This window comes from Orcinus orca, chromosome 10 (genome assembly GCF_937001465.1).
Source record: "Orcinus orca chromosome 10, mOrcOrc1.1, whole genome shotgun sequence".
Taxonomy (NCBI): Eukaryota; Metazoa; Chordata; class Mammalia; order Artiodactyla; family Delphinidae; genus Orcinus; species Orcinus orca.
This window is the reverse complement of record NC_064568.1, coordinates 42,237,491-42,260,749: the sequence shown is the minus strand read 5'-3', so window position 1 is coordinate 42,260,749 and position 23,259 is coordinate 42,237,491. Positions and strand designations below refer to the sequence as shown.

Genomic DNA, 23,259 nt, shown 5'->3' with positions numbered 1-23,259 from the left:
TGGCTTGATATGGCTAGAGTTCCTCAGCTGTAAGCCAAGATGCCATTCGGTGACCCCTCAGGGAGTCTGACCCTTGTCTAGTGAATGACAGCTAAGTGCAGAGGTCTGCTCCAATGCGAGGGCTCTGGTCACAGGCCTCCCCAGGGAGACCTACCACCTGCCACAGGAGATCAGAATAACAACATCAAGACCTAGCAGAAAAATGGTTCAAAGGAAATGTTTATGATATGTATATTGTCAATCTTTCTCCCCTGTAGAGCCTACAAAATAAGAATCACACACAAAAAATGTAAATTCGGGCTTCCCTCGTGGCTCAGTGGTTGAGAGTCTGCCTGCCGATGCAGGGGACACAGGTTCGTGCCCCGGTCCGGAAAGATCCCACATGCCGCGGAGCGGCTGGGCCCGTGAGCCGTGGCCGCTGAGCCTGCGCGTCTGGAGCCTGTGCTCCGCAGCGGAAGAGGCCACAACAATGAGAGGCCCACGTACTGCAAAAAAAAGAAAAATGTAAATTTGCCTCGTGTATTTGGGGGCTTCTTGGTGGGGGAGATGGAGGAGGCACTCTGCTCCAGGCACAGACCCAGGGCTTCTGCCTGGCTGGTGAGCCTTCCCGAGTTTGGGCGAAGCCCAGTTCTTGCTTCTTGCCCTCCAAGAGATTCCCAACCTGGCGTGGGCACCTCCTCCCGGCATGGCCAGGTATGTCCTGTGGAGAGAAGCAGCTGCCTGGACTTGGACCTGGAGTTGATGCCCTGTTGAGAAAATAGCCTGGGTTCTCTTTTTTCTTTATTTTTTTCCCAGTGATTGTCCTTACAGGCGCCATGACAGTGCTCCCAGGGAGGCAGCAGTCAGCCTGTTTCTCTTCCCCTGCCCCTGGTTGACTGACCGTGCTGGAACATTAACAGTGGGACTGCACAGATGCAACCAGAATGTGAATAAAGTTTAGAAACCTTCAGTTTTGATGATTAAAGACATCAGATAGTTGAGACAGGCAGGTGAGGCCTTCCCAGGCCAGTTGTACAACAGCTACCCAGCTGGGCCTGCTGGCTAAGCAGTTATGGTGCAAATGAAGGGAAGAAGTAGATGTTAGCGTCTGTGTCTACCACCCCATCCATACCTTCCCTTGAAGGCCACCCCACCTGGAAGAAGGGTACATCACAAATGAAACAAAATACCAAATGAGCAAGGTCTCTCCAGGAGAGGCTGTATTAGAATTGTCTGATGGTTGCAGCTCTCAGAATAAGTGAAAACCGAAGGCAGAGACTGGCAAAGACTTGGAAAAATATTGTCCTGGGGAAATCCACTGCTTCATCCAGCAGAACCAGAGCTGTCTTTAGTGGCCATTAAATAAATGTCAGGGAGAAAAACTAAAGTCAGCCAAAAGGCAATCAACAGCTTGTGGGTGGGGAGGGTAAGGGTGGGCATAGAAGGAATGAAATGTTATAGAATATTCAAATTGGTTTTATTGTTTCTGTGATTCCTTGGTCTCTCAAATTGTGTAAATTCAAGCCTGCAAAACACATGAATTTAGAATACTGACAGCAGTTTGCATTTTGCTCAATAAAGGCTGTGGTCTCATATAACTGCCAGTCAAGCGTAAACCTGTGTTATTCAAAACTTTTTGGAAATAATCTGGCAGTGGGTATTAAAAGTCTTAAAAATTTCATGCCCGCTGACCTAAAACTCCACTTCTGGAAATGTAACCAAAGGAGAGTAAAAACATGAAGTATAAAGAAGTTCATGCCGGTATCACTGCTTGTGCAAGAATGGCAGAGCTGCAAAGCAGCCTGAAGGTGCATCCTTGGCAGGTTCCTTTGCCAGAGACAGGGCTTTCTTCAGGAAGAAAGGGACTCTGACCTGGGATAAAGACAGGATCTTGGTCCCTCATTCTCCCCGGAACACTTTAGGCAGGCAGAAGAAGCCCCTACCCCTAGCTAAAGGAGAGCAGCTGTTTCCCAAAAGAAACACTGTACCAGTTCCCATGCAAGGACCATGCTGAGGCAGATGTCTCACAAGGCGATACTTGTCAACCTCTGCCCCACCTTCCCTCATTGGCTCCAGACCCATAACTAGGGTCTGATTACAGCCCATCCTGAGCAGGGAAATGCAGTCCCTGCCATGGGAAGAAAGATATTCCTCATCAAAATAATTGCAAGACCTGGCTTGGCAGGTACCAAGGAAATAGAAGTGGGAGTGGATCTGAGGGTGTTGGACCAGGGCCAGGGCTGAAAAGGGGGTTTAATATCCTAGCAAGGAGGTCTGAAGCTGTCCTAATTCACTGCTGGGATAGCCCCTGAAGTCGGACCTGGCCAGCACCTGAAATAAATGAGGAGGAGACACCAGAACTGAATAAACTGAAAAAGCAACAATGCTTCTTAGATCTGTAAGAGAAGTGAGGTCACAGGGCAACCACTGCTCCCCAAATCAGAGAGACCAACAGGCAAATCCAGCGAAATTAATATAGCTATTATGAAGCTTACTTTAAACATGAGACATATAGATTAAAAGTATCAATAAATGGAGGAAGAAAGATAAACCATGGTAACAATCAAAAGAAAGCTACAGCAGCTATATTAATTTCAGACAGAGGAGACTTCAGAGCAAGGAGAGTTATCCGGAATAAAGAGGAACATTACATAATGATAAAGGGGTCAGTTATCCAGGAGGACATAAAAATCTGTAATGTGTATGTGCCTAACACCAGAGCATTAAAATACATGAGGTAGGACTTCCCTACTGGCGCAGTGGTTAAGAATCCGCCTGCCAATGCAGGGGACACAGGTTCTATCCCTGGTCCGGGAAGCTCCCACATGCTGCAGAGCAGCTAAGCCCACGCACCACAACTACTGAGCCTGCACTCTAGACCTTGCGAGCCACAACTGTTGAGCCTGTGGAGCCACAAGTACTGAGCCTGCGTGCTGCAACTACTAGGCACAGGTGCACCTAGAGCTCGTGCTCTGCAACAAGAAGCCACTGCAATGAGAAGCCCTCACACCATAATGAAGAGTAGCCCCCGCTCGCCACAACTAGGAAAGCCCACGCAGAGCAACAAAGACCCAACACAGACAAGAAAAAAAGATGTTTAAAAAATAAAAATACATGAGGTAAAAACTGATAGAACAGCAAGAAGAAATACATGAATCCACTATCATAACTGGAGACGTCAACACCCCTCTATCAGAAATGGACAGATGGAGCAGGCAGGAAATTGGTAAGGACATATTTGGACTCAGCAACACCATCAATCAACTGGACATAATGGACATCTATAGACTGCTGCGTCCATCAACAGCTGGATACACACATGGAACATTCACCAAGATAGACCACATTCTGAACCATAAAATGCACCTTAACAAATTTCATAAAACAAATCACAATGATCTGATCTCAGAACACAATAGAATTAAACTAGAAATCAATTACAGAAACATAGCCAGAAAATCCCAAAACACTTGGAGATTAAACAAGAAACTTCTAAATAACGCCTGGGTCAAAGTAGAAATCTCAAGTGAAATTACGAATTTTGAACTAAATGAAAACGAAAACACAACTTATCAAAATTTGTGGGTTGTAGCAAAAGCAGTGCTTAGAAGGAAATTTATAGCCTTGAATACATATATTAGAAAAGAAGAAAGATCTAAAACCAATCATCTAAGCTTCCACCTTAGGAAACTAGAAGAGCAAATTAAATCCAAAGTAAGCAGAGGAAAAGAAATAATAAAAATTAGAGCAATATAGATATCAGTGAAATTGAAATCTGAAAATCAATAGAGAAAATCAATGAAACCAAAAGCTTGTTCTCTGAAAAATTCCAGAGAAGGGAGAGAGCTTTAGAAGGGAGCATTCTGTCACCAGTCATTTCATTCCCTGGGGGCATCTGCAGATTCTGGACATGGGCTCTATGAGGAGTTCCATGGGGGGAAAAAGAGAAACCGGCAAAACTTAACTAGTGAGGTTGTGCAGGGCTAGTGTGATAATTTGGAAACGTCAGGATCCCTAAATGCACAACTGGGTTTATATTTGTCGAATTTTAAGGCCATTTGTGGAGGGGTCGAGGGACAGGTGTCAAAAAGGCAGATGGAAATCTATAGTATCCTACAAAACTAATCAGATTTTCTATTTCTTCCTGTGTGAGCTATTATAGCTGAAGACATCAGGTAAGTGCAAAACGGCCACACGCCCAGTTTACTCTTCCCAAACTTACAAGTCAGGTCATTTACTGTCTCAGCCCTGGAGTGGAAGGAGTAAAGTGGTGGACAGAGGCCATGGATCTCTGAGGGCGGTGCACCTTCTCTCACCAGTCCTCCTTTCCCACACCTTTGCAGGTGGCCCAGCTGCCTCACACACAGGGTCTCCACATGCTCCTTACAAGAATCCCATTGTGTAGGCAGAGATTATTGCCCTATTTTATGAAAGAGGATCTGGGTCTTGAATAACTTGCCCCAGAAAACACAAGTGCCAGGTGTCTGAGCTCCACTTAGAATCCAGGACTCCCAGTTCTCTTTCCACTAGGATACTGCTGACCTTTAGGGACAAAACAACAAGGAATGTGGCCCCATGGTGCCAAGAACTTGGCTAGGTGGGGTATTGCCTCCCCCAGTACTGTGTGCCCCAGGGCCTGGCACACAAGGACAGAGGCAATACTTGTTGAATGAATGACAACAAGGTTGTCAAAAAGGGTTCAGAAAGGAGCAAATGACTTTCCTAATGACGGTCATTGAGACCATGGTAATAGGCCATTTGTCTTTGGTTCTGACTAAGGGCCAAGACTGCCCTTGCAATATATTCTTGGAGATGTGCACCCTGGATGTTCTTACCTTTGAAGAGAGTGTGGAAATTCTCTGCTCCATAGGCGGGGCCTCATTTCTGTTGATATAGGGCCAGTGGAGCTAAAAGGAAACATCTGTGCAGGGAGAGGGTAGGGGTGGGGGATGGTTCCACGTTGGGCCAGAAGTTTTCATGTTGTTTGGGCTGACATGGGTGGGGTGGCCAGAGCTTGTTTTATATACTCAGACTTCCAACAGCTTTGGAGGGAAAAAAAAAAAAAACAAAACAACGCTTAAAACCTGAAATGTGCCTTTTAGAGCTCTCTTCAGATTTTTCTGCCTCTGGCTTTATTGTCAAGATGATTCTTTGTGCAGGGAAACTGATGTGAAAAGACTGGGCCCTGAGGGTGGTGTGTTAGCTCATAGACTTTTCCTTGAGGGTGGGTCATTCGTGAACATTAACCCAGCATCGTTCTCCTGGCTGAAACCACCCCCACTTGCTGCTGCCCTACCGGCTGGTAGAGGCCTCTGGGACGGTGCCACCAGAAGATCTTTTACGCTGGGACGATGAAATCCATAGACCTCACCGGGGCTGCTGGTGAGTCCACTGGAGGTGGCTGCAGTGCTGGTTCTCACCTAGCCAGGGAGAGCTGGGGGTGGACAAGAGGACCCGGGGGTTCAATGGCCATAAGCTTATTAACACTGGCAGCAAGTGAGGCATGGTGGCTACAAAGAGGTGGGTTCTGAACAGCGTGTCCATTTGGACCACGGGAGGCACAGCCCCCTGCCCATGGCAGACTGCTTGAGAAAACACACCACAGCGAGGACAGTGACAAGCAGAATTCTATCCAAAGGTGATTTGGGGAAGATAAGTCCAGGAACCATATCTCAGAGGAAAAGTTGGGAGGAAGCGGGGAAGGAACACGGAGAGGAGGCAGTCAAAGAGGGACAGGAAGGCCAGTTGCAAACATTTGCTGGCCTCTTAAATGACTGCTCCAGAGGCCGGCGCCAGGGACCACAGGGTGATGTTTCGGAGGCCTGCCTGCCTCACCACAGGGGAACTTTATAACAAGCTGAGTGTCTAATGATGGAACCAGCTACTTTGCAGAGTAATGAGCTGCTCGTCCCAGGAAGGATTTAAGCAAGCACATGGAGACATCGGACAGGCTCAATGGAAAAGGACAGCCCATATCGAGTGGTGGTTAAACCAGGTGGCCTCTTCCCATCTGCTTTTTATCTCAAAGGTTGAGGGACGGTGGGCCACTTGCCTTTGTTGAGGCCCACCTCAGTCCCACTGGCACAGGGGGCCCCTCACATGGCACTCCCAGGGCCTCACACAGGCCTGGGCACATTGTGAAGTGAATGAGGGACCGATGGGGCAAGAACAGTTCCAGGCGGGTCCTGACACAGCCTGGCTCTGTGTGGCTCCTGTGGGATGACACCTAGAGCAGGGGGTTCTGGGTTTCTGAACGGCCACAGCAGAGCTTCTCTGGGACCTCCTCCCCAGCATAGCCAGGGCACGGCCTCAACAATCAGGCCTGTCCTGGCCTCACACTTGGAAACAAACTCCTCCCATTTCCCTGCTGCCAAAAAGCTGAGGTGAGAAAATCAAGAAAGCAATGGAGGGCTTCCCTGGTGGCGCAGTGGTTGGGAGTCCGCCTGCCGATGCAGGAGACGCGGGTTCATGCCCCGGTCTGGGAGGATCCCACGTGCCGCGGAGCAGCTGGGCCCGTGAGCCATGGCTGCTGGGGCTGCACATCCGGAGCCTGTGCTTCACAATGGGAGAGGCCACAACAGTGAGAGGCCCGCATACCACAAAAAAAAAAAAAAAAAGAAAGCAATGGAGTTTCAAAAAGAAAAAAAGAATTTTAATTTTCTCTTGCTATGTGCTACCCACCCAAAGTTCCAGGAAGCAAGGCTCCCTGCCTGTTAGGTTGCATAATCCTCAGCCCTAAACCATCCCACTGAGGGGCCAGCTGTGAATATAAAACCCTCTCCCACTCTTGAGAATGTGAGGGATGGCCCCTGACAGAAAGGGCCAACAGAGTGCCTGCTGCCTGCCCCAGGCTCCTGCCCTTGGGGACCACAGCAGGGAGGTCAGCCAGGCTGGGCTGCAGGCACATCCCTCCCCAAATCAGATGGGGCAAGGCGGGGTCCCTGGAAGAAAAGCCTGAATTACATAGCACTGCATTTTCTTTTGGAACAATCTAAAGCTCACAGAAAATCTGCAACTACAGTACAAAGAATATTTTTCCCCTGAGCCATTTTCAAGTGAGTTGTCGACCTGATGCCCGAAGGTTGTGCTTTACTGCATGTTTCCTATTGACAAGGCCACTCTCCTCCATAGTCACAACACACCATCCAAACTGGACAGTAACGTCCAAGGGGTACATCCCTGCCACGTGCTCCTCAGACCCATCAAGTTTCTCCAGTTGTCCCAAGGGCGTCCATGAGAGCGGAAGGGTTTGGTCCAAACGCGTTGCTCTGTGCCTGCAATCTCCTTCAGTCTGAAACAGTTCCTCAGACACGTCCTGGACGGTTCTGAAAGTTGCTGGGCAGTTGTTTTGTAGAAAGCCCCTCAGTTGGGCTAGTGTGGCGTTTCCTCGGCAGGAGTCTCACGGAGGTGATGCCGCATTCTCCTCACCGCAGCCCATCAGGCGCTCAGGTGCTGCAGGCTCTCCATTTGGCCCATTACTGACGATGCTTACTTTGCTCACTTCATTCAAGTGACATCTTCCAGGCTTCTCCACTGCGAGGTGACTCTTTCCTCTTTGTAATTAATAAGTATTTTGTGGGCAAGTAATCTGAGATGATGAAAATACCCCGTTGCTCATCAGACTTCCCGTGTATTCGCTTATTTATTTATATCTGTGTATGCTCATGATTTCCTGTTTTGCTGTTACTGTCACTATTTTGATGTTCAAACTGTCCCTGATTTTGGCCCCAAGAAGCTCCTTCAAGCTGGCTCTGTGTCCTGGCACGTTCCCATCCTTCTTTAAACAATTCCTTGCTTTCTGGCAAAACAACTTGTTCTGGGCTCATTTTCTACTTTTCCTGCCCCAGCCCTGAAATCAGCCATTTCTCCAAGGTGCTCTGGTTCCTTTTAGTGGAAAGCTGTATTTATTATAGAAGGTGGCACTTGGATGCCAGGAGTGCTCGAGGCTTTGGAGGCAATTCTGCTCCACCCAGACAGCTGGCAGACTGATGTGCACATTTGCACTGACATTTATAGATTCCTCTTTAGGTGTCAAAGTCCACAACTGCACACCGATAGCTCCAATTTTAATCCTGCACCATAGGATTCATTCTAGTTTTCTCTCTGTATTTGTACCTCCCTTTTCTGACAATGAGAAACCTGGCTCCCATGGTCTTTAATAAATGTACTTATTCGACGGGTGCCCCTGTATGTAACCACTCTCTCACCTCTGCCACCACCCGCTCTCCCATGCGGACCACCTCTTCTCCTCACCTGGACTCCAACACTCCATGTAGGGCCTCTGTTCCCCTGGGGGTGCCCCCCTCCACCCTGCTGCAGCACCCTGACACCCCACACCACACTGCTCCTCATGGGGACATTCTTTTCTCCCTGCTCCATCTCTGACACCACTCTGGGGCACCACAGCTGCCCTTCTCCCACCGTGGTCACCTCTGCTTCAGACAGGATAGTTGAGAAACAGAAAGTGAAAAAAGGAGAGGACTCCCTTGTATTTTTAACCAAAGATACATCAAGTGCATAGAGACAGACCACAAAAGAATCACAGCAAACATTCTAGACAATCCAGCAGTCAGCCCCAGTGCACTCTGTAAGGAGACATCATTGTGGGACCATTCTGGAGTCACCCCACTTGGGGTCAAATACTGGCGCTGCCCCTTACAGCTGGGTAGCTTGGGTTCCCTTAAACTCACTGAGCCTCAGTTTCCTCAACTGTAAAATGGGGAAATGACAGCACTTCCCTCATATTGCTGGTGTGAGGCCTCAACGAGGCCAGGGAAAAGTATGACCCAGCGCCTGCCCAAGGTAACTGCTCAGCAGATGTGAGCTATGACAACTAGCGTGTATTTCTCAGAATCCTAGAAAATAATGACTCTGTTTTAGAAGGCGGGGCCCGGATGCTGGGTGGGTGTTCCCCGGGCAGCGAGGCTCCGTGGCCCCAAGGGCTTCCTCCTTTTGCAAGCTTTTTTTTGGCACTCTCTCAGCCAACTCTGGGAGGGTTTCCTGGACAGAGGTCGTCGTGGCAGTTGCCTTAAGACGTGCAGCCCAGGCCACAGCCACTAGTGCTCTCTGACCCAGGTCCACTGCAGGCGGCAGCAGCAGCCCCAGCCGGTGGGTGCAGCAGCATGGAGCTTTGGGGGCCCTACTTGCTCCTCTGCCTCTTCTCCCTCCTGACCCAGGTCACTGCCGAGACACCTACCTCCAAGGTCAAGAAGGCTGCAAATGTTAAGAAAGGTAAGGAGGGGGGTGGAGCCCCTCCCCATCCTCCAGGGAGCTGGTCGCCCTCTCCTTTGCTGGTCCTCACTCTCCTTCCCCTCCTTCACTTTCCTTCTCCATGAGTCCAGGGAACTTCAATGAAGTACCCCTTGGGACCTGGGAGAGTCCTCCAGCAGCAGGGGCAATTGTTAAAACTGTAAGAGTCACTGGCTCTTAGAATCAGAAAGAAGCTTCCAGATCACCTAAACTGACACCCACTCCCCCACCAGCCCAATATTTTACAGAAATCAAACCTTTGGCTCAGAAGTCTGGAGATGTCCGACTCTCATCAGGAGTGTTGGCAGGCTTTGCCTTGGCATCTCCAAACCTCGGGTTTCTCAACTGTAAAATAGGGATTGTGGCATTTGCTCACAACGCTGGTTGTGAGGATTTAATGATAGAAAACATGTGAAGTGTCTGGAACGTAGGATATACTTGATGCACGGCGGGGGCGGGGAAAGAACAAGTTAATTCTTAGTTCTATAGTGTATCACAGCCTCGAGGAAATAAAAATGTTCAAACCCAAACTCGGATCGTGGAGGCAGCTTTGCTCTCCTTCTGTTGCCTCTGGGTTTGGGGTGTCCTTGGGTCGCCTTGGCCTCAGCAAGGCCTGCCCTTGGAGCCCTGCCTGCAGTGAGGTCACCGCGGGCTGTTTTGAGACAACATTAGTGAAATGCCATGGCAATGATGGGGCTGTCACCCCCCACAGGGCTCCAAGGGGAGGAGAGAGAGTTCCAGGGGATGAGAGTGCTTATTAAGCAGAGAAACAGGTGGCTGGGGCCAAGAGCACAGAAAAGGTGAGGCAGAGGGGCATGGGCCACCCTCAGGCCCCTCTCTGAGCCTCTTCTGTAAATGGACAGCTGCCCACTGGTCACGGACAATGTACATAAGGGCACATTAGGACAGTGGAGACCCACAGGCCTGCAACACAGAATGGGCGGATCTGGGTGCTGATAGGAAATAATCCCCAAGGTTCAGTTCATAAAGTAAACAACAAAAAATTCAATACTTTGAATGGATACTATGCTGACATTGGTTTTGAAAAAGGGACTTATATAAAAAAATATATTTACTTGTATATGCATAGAATTTTCTGGAAGGATCCACAAGAATTAGTAACAGTGATTACCTCTGGGAAGAAAAACTAGGGAGCTAAGGGCAGACTTGATTGGGAAGGAGACTTTGACGTTCTGAACTGTTTGGGTTTTTTAAAGTTATATGGCTATATTACCTTTTACAAAACGTTCATTAAAAAAAAAAAGAAGACTCACAGCATGCATGGTGTGTCCACGAACGTTAGCTGAAATTGCCACCAAGGATGTTCTTTGTAAAGGATACACGGTTCCAAAGGCAAATAACAGAATTTTTGAATGTGGAAAATAGTTGTTAATTTCTCAAGTTTACCAAAGATTTAGTATGTATTTATTTAATCATGTAAATCATGTATTTGATCATATGGACAAGAAGGTCAAACCAGACAATGCCCTGGTCCTCTTCAGCTGTCACACTTGAACCCTAGCTCCATGTGGTCCCCACGGAGGTGGCCCATGGAGGTCCAGGAGGAGGCCCGCAGAACAGCTGACAGAGCAAGAGTGGAGTGTCCTGTCCAGCCCTGCCTCTTGCTGAAACCCACTGCAGCTTGGTTTTCCTTCCTTCGACCTGCTGCCCACCTACACCACACATGCTTACAGAGCTCTTTCTCCAGGTAGGGGCCAGTATACATGCTGAACACTCTAGCAGACAATTAGCATCCCTGCTCTTAAGATGTGAATCAATTTGCGAACCACGGTGGTTCTCCCTCAGGCATCATCAGCATCATCTGGGAAATACATTAAAATCCAGGCACCTGGGACCCACCCCCAGAAATGCTGGATCATGGGCCTGGAATGCTCCCCAGCATCTGCCTTTCCCACCAGTCTCCAGTGATTCCTGGGAGCAGCCAGGACTGGGAATCAAAGGAACAACCTAGTCAGGGGCCAGTGCACAAAAGTGGGGGAATGTGTCCGGAGGAGGGACAGTCGTGCCCAAGGAGACCCGTCAGTGCCCGCTGAGTGGTGGAGAACAAGCTGGCAGCATGGACGAGGGGAGGAGAGGACAGAATGTGCTATGCCCCCATGCTGGCCCCCAGGGTGGGATGAGAAGGGGGAGAGCCCAGGCTGCTTCTGGGAGCTCATCTGCCCCTGGTGTGGGGTGTGGCCTGAGCCAGCTGTATGGGGGTCAGCCAGACGTGAGGCAGGGAGGGCTTAGGCGGCTGGAGCGCCACAGGCCATGTGGCCACACCTGGCAGAGGAGCTCAGGTGGGGAGGATGGCCTCACAGGGTGTCACAGACTCTTAGAACGGGGACCTGAGGGCATCCATTTCAATAACATGCATCAGGAATCTGAGGCTCAGAGGTAGTGAGGGGCAGCACAAGGGCTCCGACTCCTAGCCCAGAGCTGTAGAAACACCCAACTCCTACGCCTTCCTCAGTGGAGTTCTGTTAGCACCTTGGTCCTTGGCCAGTCCCTGGAGGGCCCCTCGTACACTCGGGCACCTTGGTGCAAATCACAAAAGGCTCCCCGCTCTGAGCTGACAAATTATAGAAGAGCATGCCTTTCTCTGGTGTGGTCAAGCAGCACAGCCAGGGCAAGGCTTAGAGGCTGGGCATGGGCCCCCACCTGTCCCCTCAGCTGAGTGCCCTTGTGCAGTACCCAACTTTCACAACTTTATGCGGTGCCCTGTGCTGGTACATCACGGGACTGAGTACAGAGCTGCTGTGAACCACTGAGGCAGAGGCCCACTGTGAGGCACACATAACCCAGTCAGGCTAGTTTGCCAGCCCCAAACACTCCCTGTTTTGCCTTGCTCATCTGGGTGTTAATTTCCTCATACTTGGTAAGTCACATCATGAATTTCTATATATGCCAGTATGTTTCTTGCTCACGTTTCCTGTGATTCCCCTGCAAAGGAATCTGGGGTGGACAAAGGTCTGACTTCACCCCTCATACCGTGAACTTTATGCAGGCACAGCCAAATGGACCATGGAAGCGCTTCCCCACCCTCTATCCAAGCTGAGCTCAGCCTTTCCTGAAGCTCCTGGGATTTCAGAAAGACTGGGGTCCACCCACTTAGCTCTCAACTTACACATGCAGAGGAAGACATTTCACATCTGCCTCTCATGAATAACTGGCTCCGAACGGGCCTTTGTGCTCAGGAAGGCTCACATTAGGAAACCTGCTGCCATCACGGACGTGGGGAGAACAAGCTTGCAGCCGTGCAGACTTGGGTTCGGGCTGCTGGCTCTACCAGTTCAGGCGAGTTGCTTCGGTCTGGCCTCAGTTTCCCGTCTGTGAATTGGTGGTGGTATAGAAGAGACACATTACCCACACCACAGGGCTGACAATGAGCCCAGCGCTGGTCACATGCTTCATTTCTCTTAGTCTTTATTCTTCTTCAGAGTCCTTGGAGGTGGGGCTATTATCATCCCGTTTTACAGATGAGGACAGTAGATTCAGGGAGGCTGTGGAACTTGCCCAGGTCACCCGCATGCATGCAACCTCGGAGCCTGTACACACGTTTACCTGTGCTGCTCCACACAGCCCCAGGCCGAGTGCCTGCCCTGCTTGGTCCGTGTCTTGTTCGTCCAGCCTGGGGAAGTGAATCTGGGAGGTCTCAAGGGCCCCTGGTCCTGCTTCCTGTGCTCTGTTCTCCTCTAGAGCTGGGAGGGTGGTTGGGTGTCACCGAAGGAGCTGTCTGCACCCTCCACCCCGCTCCTGCAAATCCCAACCCCATCTGATCCCAGCAACTCTCCTGAACAATGCGGTACACGTCTCACTTTAGCAAGAGCAAGAGAACGATGGTCCCCCGGTAGAAGGAAAATCATGAGCGATCACTTAGACTACCACCAGCAGGGACAGGGAGAGAGAGAGTATGCCAAGACATCAAGGTCGAGGGGAGTCGTTTCCCTCGTCCCCTTGTGGCTGACAGTGGTCCACCCCTCCCAGTCCCTGCCCTGCCCCACTCCCTACTGCCTTTCTCACGTGTTTGTGATTGTCCCCACTTCCTTCTGACTTCATCCTAGATGCCGTGAGCCCGAAGATGCTTGAGGAGCTCAAGACCCAGCTGGACAGCCTGGCCCAGGAGGTGGCCCTGTTGAAAGAGCAGCAGGCCCTGCAGACGGGTGAGTGCACGTGGCGGCCTCTCTGGGCAGGGGTACATCAGACAGAGGGCCTCAGGCTAGCAGCCAGCAACCCACCTGTAGCCTCGAGCCAGCACCAGGGCCCTGGCTGGCCCCTGTAGTCCAGGGCACTGGATTCACAGAGCCCCCTCCTCAGCCTGCTTCTCTCAGGAAGATCCCCTGACATGTGGAAGCAGCAATGTACCAAAAGGACAACAAGCTCTCCCACAAGAATCCATTACCGCCCACTGGAAGTGCGAGCCCTGCAGCGCTCGTGGAGCAGAGGCAACCCTAATGAACCCCAGGAGACCCTCCGCTCAGCCAGCCCCCACAGCCCTACAGGGCGTGAGCTTCATTCCCTGTGTCAGCAGCTTTGCTGAGGCTGCCACTCTTAATCATCATCATTATGCTGAGGCAGGATTTATCACCCCTATTTTAAAGAGGGGAACTGAGGCATAGAGAGGTTCTGGTTTTGCCACGCCCACCTGGCTAGTTACTGCAGTTTAGGATGGGAATGGAAGCAGCCTGCCTGGTGCATGCTGGGTGTGAGGAAAGGTGGGCTTTGGTCTTCCTGGCCCTGCACGAACCAGCTAAACCAGGATGGACAAAATACACGGCTGCGGAGCCCGGGGACACAGCTCATAGCCACCTGCCCTAGCACTGCCTGGCCAGCCTGCCTGGGCAACCTGTTCTCTTTCTCTCCACCAAGTTCCTTTCATATTGTCTCTATTTTCCACACATCTCAAACTCACCTACTTCTTCATGACCTTGCCCTGGAGAACACAGAATACAGACTAACAATAATACTCAACACATTGGGGAATGTTTAAAATGAGCACAGTGTTGTTCAGGGCCTCAGTTTCCTCATCTGTAAAGTCGAAGGGCTGGGGGTGGACTTGCAGGGCAAGCTCTAAGGTCTCATGTCTAAGCTTTGTGCTTGTGCCAAGACCATGCAACCCAGATGCCACTTGCCTCCTGAGGTGGGTGATGTGGTGGGTACCTCCCCGTGCAAAGTCCATGGCATATGGAGAACTAAACACCCCCTCCATGTCTGCTGATTCCCAGGAGGTTCATGGGCTCCTGGCCTCCTTGGGGACCTTCTCCCTCTCATCACCCTCTCCTTTACTACCACTACCTGCAAATCACCTTGTCAATAACCCCACACAAAGCACTCCTGACCTAACTGAAGAGTTGAGAGAATCAAGGGTTAGGGGAGCAACCCTCCCCTCCCGCCATCTGCCCCTTCCCTCCCCCAATCAGCAAACACACATGAGGTCCTCCCCCCAGCGAGCCTCTGCCAGGCACAAGGAGGCAGAGGTGACCCAGCCAGGGTCCTGCTCTGGGAGCCTCAATATATTCATGAAATCAGTGTATTCACTGGAACCCACACGTGTAGGAAGATAAAGAAGGATTCCAAGCAGAGGGCACGGTAGGAGCAAAGCTATGGAAGGCCAGCAAGAATCAACGGGATCGGGCTTCCCTGGTGGCGCAGTGGTTGGGAGTCCGCCTGCTGATGCAGGGGACACGGGTTCGTGCCCCGGTCCGGGAAGATCCCACATGCCGCGGAGCGGCTGGGCCTGTGAGCCATGGCCGCTGAGCCTGTGCATCCGGAACCTGTGCATCCAGAGCCTGTGCTCCGCAACGAGAGAGGCCACAACAGTGAGAGGCCCGCGTACCGTAAAAAAAAAAAAAAGAATCAACGGGATCATGAATAGGCCAAAGTGACAAAATGTCAGTAACGATGGTAAGGCACTGAGAACTGATACTTATTGAGGACTAACTATGTTGGAGGGAGTGTTGCAGGTGGGGTTCCCAAGAAGCGGCCCCGAGGTGGAGTTTAGCCTGCAGGAGGTTTATTAGGGAGCACACCCAGGATGAGCACCTGGGGAAGGGAAGAGACAGAAGGACGCAGGAGTGGGAAGAGTGCCCTGCACGTCTCAACGAAAGCCTCAGCCAACTGCAGAGGGAGCCCTGACGACGGGAGGGCCCTTCAGAGCTGTCCTGAGTTGGGGCAAGAGGGCTCATGGGCCAGTCACTGGGTACAGGCTGCTCTGGGAAGGGGGCACACCATGGGGGAGGGGGCTGTCTTCCGCTGATGCAATCCCCAAAGGGGCTGAGAGTTAAGAGTTGTCTCCCAGCAGCGCTCCCAGCAGCTGGGGTAGTCAATCCTTCACCCCAAGGGGGTCTTGGTGGCGTGTCAGAGTCCCCAGCAGGAAGGAAAGGCAGTGTGGCGCCAGGCTGGGAAGGGCAATGAAACCTGGCTAGGATGAGCTGCAGGATAGCACGCGGTAGGGCTGGCTGCCTTGGGACGGCATCTGTGAGTAAAGACACCTCTGTGATGCTGCAGGCCCGGAGTTCAGAGCTCCAGGAGTGTCAGGTGCTCACGGGGACACGGAGATGTGTGTTAAGTGAAAGCAACTGAGTGAGAGGGTGAGTGAGTGAGGGGATGGGGGTGGGGTGGAGTGCAGACCTGCCCCTAACACTTTTTTTTTTTTTTTTTTTTGCGGTACGCGGGCCTCTCACTGTTGTGGTGGCCTCTCCCGTTGCGGAGCACAGGCTCCAGACGCGCAGGCTCAGCGGCCATGGCTCACGGGCCCAGCCGCTCCGCGGCACGTGGGATCCTCCCAGACCGGGGCACGAACCCGTGTCCCCTGCATCGGCAGGCGGACTCTCAACCACGGCGCCACCAGGGAAGCCCACCCCTAACACTTTTGGGGTCAGCAGCAAGAGGACAAATGGAGGCATGTACCCCAACTGCCTAAACATTTAAGTTACAAACCCAGCTGAAGAACAAACTGCTGGGACTTCCCTGGTGGTCCAGTGGTTAAGACTCCACGCTTCCCATGCAGGGGGCCTGGGTTCGATCCCTGGTCAGGGAACTAGATCCCGCATGCCGCACGAAGATCCCGTGTGCCACAACTAAGACCCGGTGCAGCCAGATAAATAAATAAATATTAAAAAAAAAAAAACCAAACTGCTAAGTAAAAACATTCTATGCTCCTAAGCTGACCAAATATATACTTTCATCACAACCTTTGAGACCAGATTCAAATTTAGAATCTTGGACTCGAGTTCCATGCCTGAGAGAGCTAGCCCCTGGCCCACCACCTGGGCCATCTCTTCTGTCCCAGGGGCTTGCCCGTCTCAGCTCCGTCCTCCCAGTCGCAGCCCCAGAAGAGGCCCCTGGCAGACTCTGGGAGCTTGCTTGGGCCCCTGGGTCAGGGCTTTGGGGTCCTGGGTACCTGGAGTGTGGTCTAGGTTCTGGGTAGGGATGTCCACTGGCCCTGCAGTTTCTTGATCTTAGGGAGGGTGGGGCTGGAGGAAGATCAGAGCAGGTGGCTCCGCCTGGGCTCCCCGGGAAGCCCACTCTGAGATGGAGCTCATTTATTAGGGAGAGCCCGGGGTCCCAACTGTGAAGGGAGGGAGGTGTTGGAAGCAGATTGGGCAGAGGGGGAGCTGAGTAGCAGCACAGGCCCAAGGCCAGCCTCTGCCACCCTGTGGAGCCTCCAAGCTAAAAGGCCCCTTCAGAATTATCCTGCTTTGGGGAGAGATGACCCTACCTATTCCCCTGGGCACTGGATGGGGCACCCAGGAGAGGGGTGTGACCTTGAAGGAGGGGCCGTGTGCAGCTGAGGGGGCTGACCTCACTCCCAGCAGCAGGGGCTCCACCACCTCTTAAATGGGGATCTGAGATGTGCATCAGTGCCCACCACAGCACGGCCCTCTGGCCTGGGTCTGGAGCCTGTCCAGGGAGGACAGGATGTACAGGGATGGGATGGAGGATGGTGTGACTACCCCTGGCGGTTGGCTCTTGGCTCCGGAACCGGAGGCCTTGGGTGACGTCCATTTCCTCCCCTCCCCCCCAGTCTGCCTGAAGGGTACCAAGGTGCACATGAAGTGCTTTCTGGCCTTCGTCCAGGCGAAGACCTTCCACGAGGCGAGCGAGGACTGCATCTCGCGAGGGGGCACCCTGGGCACCCCGCATACGGGCTCCGAGAACGACGCCCTGTACGAGTACCTGAGCCAGAGTGTGGGCAGCGAGGCCGAGGTCTGGCTGGGCTTCAACGACATGGCGGCCGAAGGCACCTGGGTGGACATGACTGGAGGCCATATCACCTACAAGAACTGGGAGACAGAGATCACCGCACAGCCCGACGGCGGCAAGGTCGAGAACTGCGCTGCCCTGGCCGGTGCGGCCAACGGCAAGTGGTTCGACAAGCGCTGCAGGGACAACTTGCCCTACGTCTGCCAGTTCGCCATCGTCTAGCGGGCCGAGAGGGGCGGGGTCGGGGGCAGAGTCCGGGGGTGGGGCCAGGGGAGGGTGGGATCGTGAGCCCCGGAAGAGGGGCCGTGGGACCTTCCCGCCCCGCATCCCTGCCCCCGCGCGCTGGGGGCCTCCTCTTGCAAATAAAGTGGGTGCAGCTTGGCAGAGAGTGGCTGCGGTCTGTGCCGGGTCCGAGGGGTGGGGAGTCCAGGAGCCCGGCCGGGAGCCCAGGGAGAGGTCGCTTAGAAAGAGGCGAGTAGGGAGGTGGTGAAGGATGGCGAGCTGGGCGCAGAGGAGGGGGAGGAGGAAAAGAAGGGGGGGGGACGAGGGAACCCCTGACTGCTGCTGCCTTTTTAAAATTAAATAACTTTATATTTCATTGGATTTCCCACTTACAGAAAAGTTGCAAGAATTCCCGTATACCCTTCATCCAGATTCCACAAATATTAATGTTTTCCCATATTTGCTTATCCTTCTATTTTTTCCTGAACCGTTTGACAGTGAAATGCAGACGTGATGCCCCTTTACCCCTAAATATTTCAGTGTGTTTCCTGAAAGCAAGGACATTTTCTCACGGAAGCAGAGCACTGTTATCAAGGTCGGGAAATAAACACTGTTACTATGTTGTTATCTAAGTTACAGGCCTTATTCAGATTTCCAGTCTTCTTACTGCAGACTCCACTTCCTCGTGTTGGAATCCAGCATCCCCTCCACAACTCCAGAGGAGGAGGGACACTCCCACCTGACACCCTCCTGTTAGGGATTCATTTCTGCGGTGCACTGACATGCTGAGTCCTGTCGGGGTGAGAGCACAGGCTGCCCGCGGGGGATATTTGCATCCGCCTTCTTGCCCAACAAGGGGGCTGGTTCAGGAGCCAAATATGACAGTGGCCAACATTGCCTGACTGGTGTGTCCCCCTCCTTCCCGCTCCTCACAGAAAGTTCCACCCTAGCAATACCAGCTACTACTTATTGAGCCCACAGACTCACAGGCACTGCATCCAGGACAGGCGTGTTATTATCCCAGTTTTGTAGAAAAGGAAGTTGAGGCTAAGGGAAGTTAAGTGACTTCCATTGGTCACACAGCTAGTAAGCAGCAGAGCCAGGATTACAACGGCCTTGGCCTTTCCACCATCCACCACCGTGATACTTGTCTCACGTTACTGGACCTTCCCTGAGATAAAACATCAGAGAAGTGGCCTAGTGACCCCCAGAGGCTATTGGCCAGCTCCTGGTGTGACCTGGCCCATCCAACCATGTAGGCCCAGCTCTAGTGACACCCTTAGGGGAGGTCTTCCCTACCACATCAGCCATGGCATCATCCACTGTGTGGACTTTGCCACATCTTTTCTCCCTGGTTGTCTTCTAGTGTGTCTTGCCTTCAGTAATAAATTGATGATAGTTTGATTTGATCAAGGGGAGTGGGCTGGGCTGGAGTAGGTAGCTTACAATGAACTGTGTGTGTACTTTGTGCCAGACAGCCTGCTTGGCATTGTCACAGAAAGCATCTCGTGTAATTCCACAGTTATAGGAAGAGGTAATGATGGATGAGATCCATTATAGGTGCAGAAACTGAGGCTCAGAACAGTAACGTGATTTTTTTCAAGACGGCCTAGTAAGTGAGAAGCAAAAATGCGATGCAAATCTCGGTCTGGCAGCTCTGAATCCTGGGCTCTTTTTACCCCACTCAGCTATCTAGCAGGATGTAGGTGGCCACGGATTTTGTGAAGTTCCCTGCATTGGGTGGATGACCGCAAGAGGGCACCAGGCCTCTGCATGTGAGCATGGGTCCTGGTGGAGAGGTGCCACCGTGGCATTGCCTGCTTCCAGCAGCAGGTGGAAGTATGAGCAAGAGAATCGTTACCCATCTTTAATCAGCCGGGAATGCTCTTACACTTGAGACACTGAGACTTGTGGACTTCAAGCTGGGGTACACCTGTCCTGGGATCCTGTCTTTAAGCTTTGATGTGTTTTTTTATCACAGATTTTTTGCATTAATTTTTTCTTTTTTTTTTTTTTTGCGGTACGCGGGCCTCTCACTGTTGTGGCCTCTCCCGTTGCGGAGCACAGGCTCCGGCTGGACGCGCAGGCTCGGTGGTCATGGCTCATGGGTCCAGCGGCTGCACGGCATGTGGGATCCTCCCGGACCGGGGCACGAACCCGTGTCCCCTTAATCGGCAGGCGGACTCTGAACCACTGCACCACCAGGGAAGCCCTGCATTAATTTTTATTTTTTAAAATATCGTGTTCAAATATTTTTTATCATAATTACTGAGCTTTTAGGTACTTCCTTAAATTTTGTACCCCAGGGAGTGTCTCACTCACCTCACCATTCCTGGCCCTGGCTACAAAATTTGAATTTTCCAAGGCGTATATAAACAATGATAAGGTATTGGTTTCTAGATCTTCAAGGGAACTGGTTTCTACATCTTCAGCTTCTCCATTACTCTTTATTAGAGCTGATGGTAGAGCCCTCTTTCACAACCATCCATTTCCCTCTTTACTGTGCGTTGCCCTGGTGTGTAAAAAACTCTGAGGATGCACAACAAAGGGATAATTTGAAATACTGCTGTAAGGAGGCAAAAGACTGGGTAAAAACTCCTTTTGCAAGTTCAGTTGTCTCCAGTTCTTTGCCTTCAACAGCCTTGGAGAAGAGCCTAATGCTCACAGACCATGAAAAATACATTCTGATGACAGAGTGCTTTTGGCCTGTACCTTAGGAGAAGCTCAAGTATTAAGTGACATCACTCTTTTCAGTGACACCAGCCTACTTATCTGAACAAGATTGGAGTAATATTGATGCTGAGCCCTGCTTCACTCTAGGATACATGAACCAATGAAAAAAAAATCCATCCATCTGATTAAGAGATTCCTACTTAATCATGTGAGAGGGCGGTTTCTGGACGGGTCTTTCTCTGTTTGCTTGTTGGCCCTTAACCAGTGTGCTGGAGCCATGTGCTCAGGCTCCAACTGAGCCTTGCTCTCTCCGCCCTGTCCCATCACCACTGCCGTTCCTATTCCTAGTCCTTTTGCATTTGGCTGTTCCTACCACCTTCCTCAGCCTAGCTCATCCCAGCCAAGGGAAGGGAGAGTCAAGGGGAGGAAGTACAGATGGAGACCCCCGGTGTGGAGAAGGGGGTGCCCTGAGAGACCTGGGGCTGGTAATGGTGGCCCTTGCTATGGGATCCTGGAGAAGGCCTGTGGGGCATGTTGGCCCCCAATTTCGTCACCTGCAAAATGAGGTTTAGCTTAGATGACCTCTTAAGCCTCTTGAGTCCAGGATTCTGCCCAACTATCCTCGGGAATGTCTTTTGTAGAATTCTCTCCAGAAAAGAAAGCTGTTTGGTGGTTGTTTCCTTGCCCAAACAAGCCCCCGTCCCCTGACGCTTTACTTTCTGCAGCGATCGTGGGCCCTGCTCTCTCTCTCTTAAATCCCAAACAGGTACAAATTCAGATGCCTGGTGGACACCGCCACCTAGGAGTCCTTAGGCACCTAAGTTAACATGTTTCAAAAGAGAACTTGGCATCTCCCACTCAAGTCTGCTTCTCTTCCTGAGATCACCATCTCCATGGTCGGTCCCCACCTTACCAGTCACTCAAGCCCCAGACCTGTGAGGCATCACAGGTGCCTCAGTGTCTGTCACGCTTGAGATCCAAGTCATCAGGACTTCTGGTGATTTTACTTGCTGAGGAAGTCTCAGATCACCTCTCCTGTTCTGCTGCTACTAGGCCCAAGGCTCCTGCTTGACCCTTAAAAATAATATCCTTCCTGGTTCCCATTTCCCGCCACATCTCTCCCAGCCTCCCTAAACCATAGCCTTTCCTGCGTAACCACTAGCTAGCTATACAGCAGAGAAGGCTGATTCAAACTTTGGTCAGAGTCGGTCCCTGGAATGCGAACTTCCCTCCCACACACGTACACATATTTGCTTCAACTGTAAGCATTAATGTGTCCTGGATGCCTTAAACCTCTAGGCACATTCTTCTTTTGATTTTGGCTTTGCTGAGAGACAGTGGAGATAGTAATAAAAACAAAGAAGATGAGCAATGTGTGCATTCCTGATGTGTGCTGGGCACTGACCCACAAGCCCCTTACTATGTCCTGACAACAACCCAGGAATTACCTCATTTCATATTCATAATAACCTAGGAGAGAGGTATTATTAAGCCTATCTTACAGTTGAGGAAAATGGAGTACAGAGAGGATAATTTTTCTAAGAACATCCATGGATGGGGCTGGACTTCCAGCACAGGACTGTTGAGTTCCAAGGCCCATGTGCCATCTATTATATGCATTCAGTTCTTCCTGAATCTTGAAGAAAGTTTTCAGATAATTCATGATGTGATTGTGAAAGTTTTGTGAAAAGGAGTTGATGGTGATGTGCATTGGTGTGTATTTGAGATTGCTGCTAGCGAATCCTGTAAAAACACATTTTCCACCCAGATTTTGCAGGGCTATTTCTGAAGCTTAACGTTAGATTCTACTTTACCTGCTTTCATGGGTGACTCATGAAAAGCACGGTTTATGAGTGTCTCTTTCAGGCTAAAAATCATGACACAATCTACGAAGAAACTAACCATCTTCTCCACTAGAATGTACTGCTATTTCATACAGTGTGAGAACACAGCCAGGGGAGAAACATCTCAGAGATCAATGCAATCTCCAGATGAAAAGACCGAGGCCCAGGGAGGTTAAGTGACCAGCCAAGGTCAAGCAGCTTGCAAGACAATGAGCCCAAGAGTCTCACTTTGTTAGTAGAAACAGCTTTGTGCAAACCATTTCTCCAAACAGCCACCTAGTAAGTACTGAGTGCCTTCCATGTGCCAAGCACTCTGCCAGGAGCTGGGCCATGAGACCTGGGTCCTGTTCTTGAGGTGTTCACCTGCTTGCTGAGGGACCTGGCATTTTAAGGAGCTCAGAAACAGAGGGATGGGGCTGGGTTTTGCCCCGAAGAGTAGCTCTCCTGTTTCGCATTGTTGGGAAAACAACTGTGCAGTAGCCGTAGGAAAATGTCTTTCAGAATAGGACAGACAAGCCAAATAGCTAGGTCAGAGACAAACTGGAAAACTAGTGTTTCCTCCAGTTCATCACCAAGTTTCATCAGGAAAACCTTACACCAGGTTGAAGTTACTCATTGGTAGTGAAATAGGGTCAGGAAGAAACCCTGGATTTGGATTCCAGCTCTGCCACTTTCTAGTTCTGGGACTGTGGGAGAGTCACAATCTCTGAGCTGTGGTTTCTTTGATTGCATGGCTTGAAATGGGAGAACACAGCATCAGAGCCAAGCTCATAGACATGGATGGAGACAAACTTCTTAGCCTCTCATGTTCACCAACCATGGCTGCCTTAACTATGGTTACTGCAGTCTCTTCCAATCCCCTCTGAATTATTCTCCCCAAGGCCATGGGAGAAGGCATCAGAGAAGGGCCTGGAATCCATATCTGTTAAGCTGTCACCCATTCTGCTTCCAGAAACCAATTCAACTTTCTGGGGTGATGAGAGGATGTGCCCTCAGAGGTGAGAGCAGAAAACCATCCCTTGGGGATGGTGGTGACCCAGCTTAGGATGAATCTCTGGGGCTGTTTCCCCATCTGTAGAGAGGGCAT

At 51.2% G+C, this 23,259-nt stretch overlaps 1 protein-coding gene across 1 annotated transcript; it reads left to right on the top strand.

Moving 5' to 3' along the window:
• The first annotated feature begins 8,935 nt into the window (after nt 1–8,935).
• On the top strand, nt 8,936–18,288 carry CLEC3B (C-type lectin domain family 3 member B). Its single transcript, XM_004283835.3, has 3 exons — nt 8,936–9,210; nt 13,293–13,391; nt 17,255–18,288. The coding sequence occupies exons 1-3, from the start codon at nt 9,102–9,104 to the stop codon at nt 17,653–17,655; spliced, it is 609 nt and encodes a 202-aa protein (XP_004283883.1). The 5' UTR covers nt 8,936–9,101; the 3' UTR covers nt 17,656–18,288.
• Nucleotides 18,289–23,259: the final 4,971 nt, after the last annotated feature.

What these genes read in the sequence shown, in the direction of transcription:
- CLEC3B (XM_004283835.3), top strand. Translation starts at nt 9,102, where the DNA reads ATGGAGCTTTGGGGGCCCTACTTGCTCCTCTGCCTCTTCTCCCTCCTG. An exon ending in GGCTGCAAATGTTAAGAAAG is followed by an intron (nt 9,211 to 13,292) that starts GTAAGGAGGGGG and finishes ACTTCATCCTAG; the next exon opens with ATGCCGTGAGCCCGAAGATG. An exon ending in GCAGCAGGCCCTGCAGACGG is followed by an intron (nt 13,392 to 17,254) that starts GTGAGTGCACGT and finishes CCTCCCCCCCAG; the next exon opens with TCTGCCTGAAGGGTACCAAG.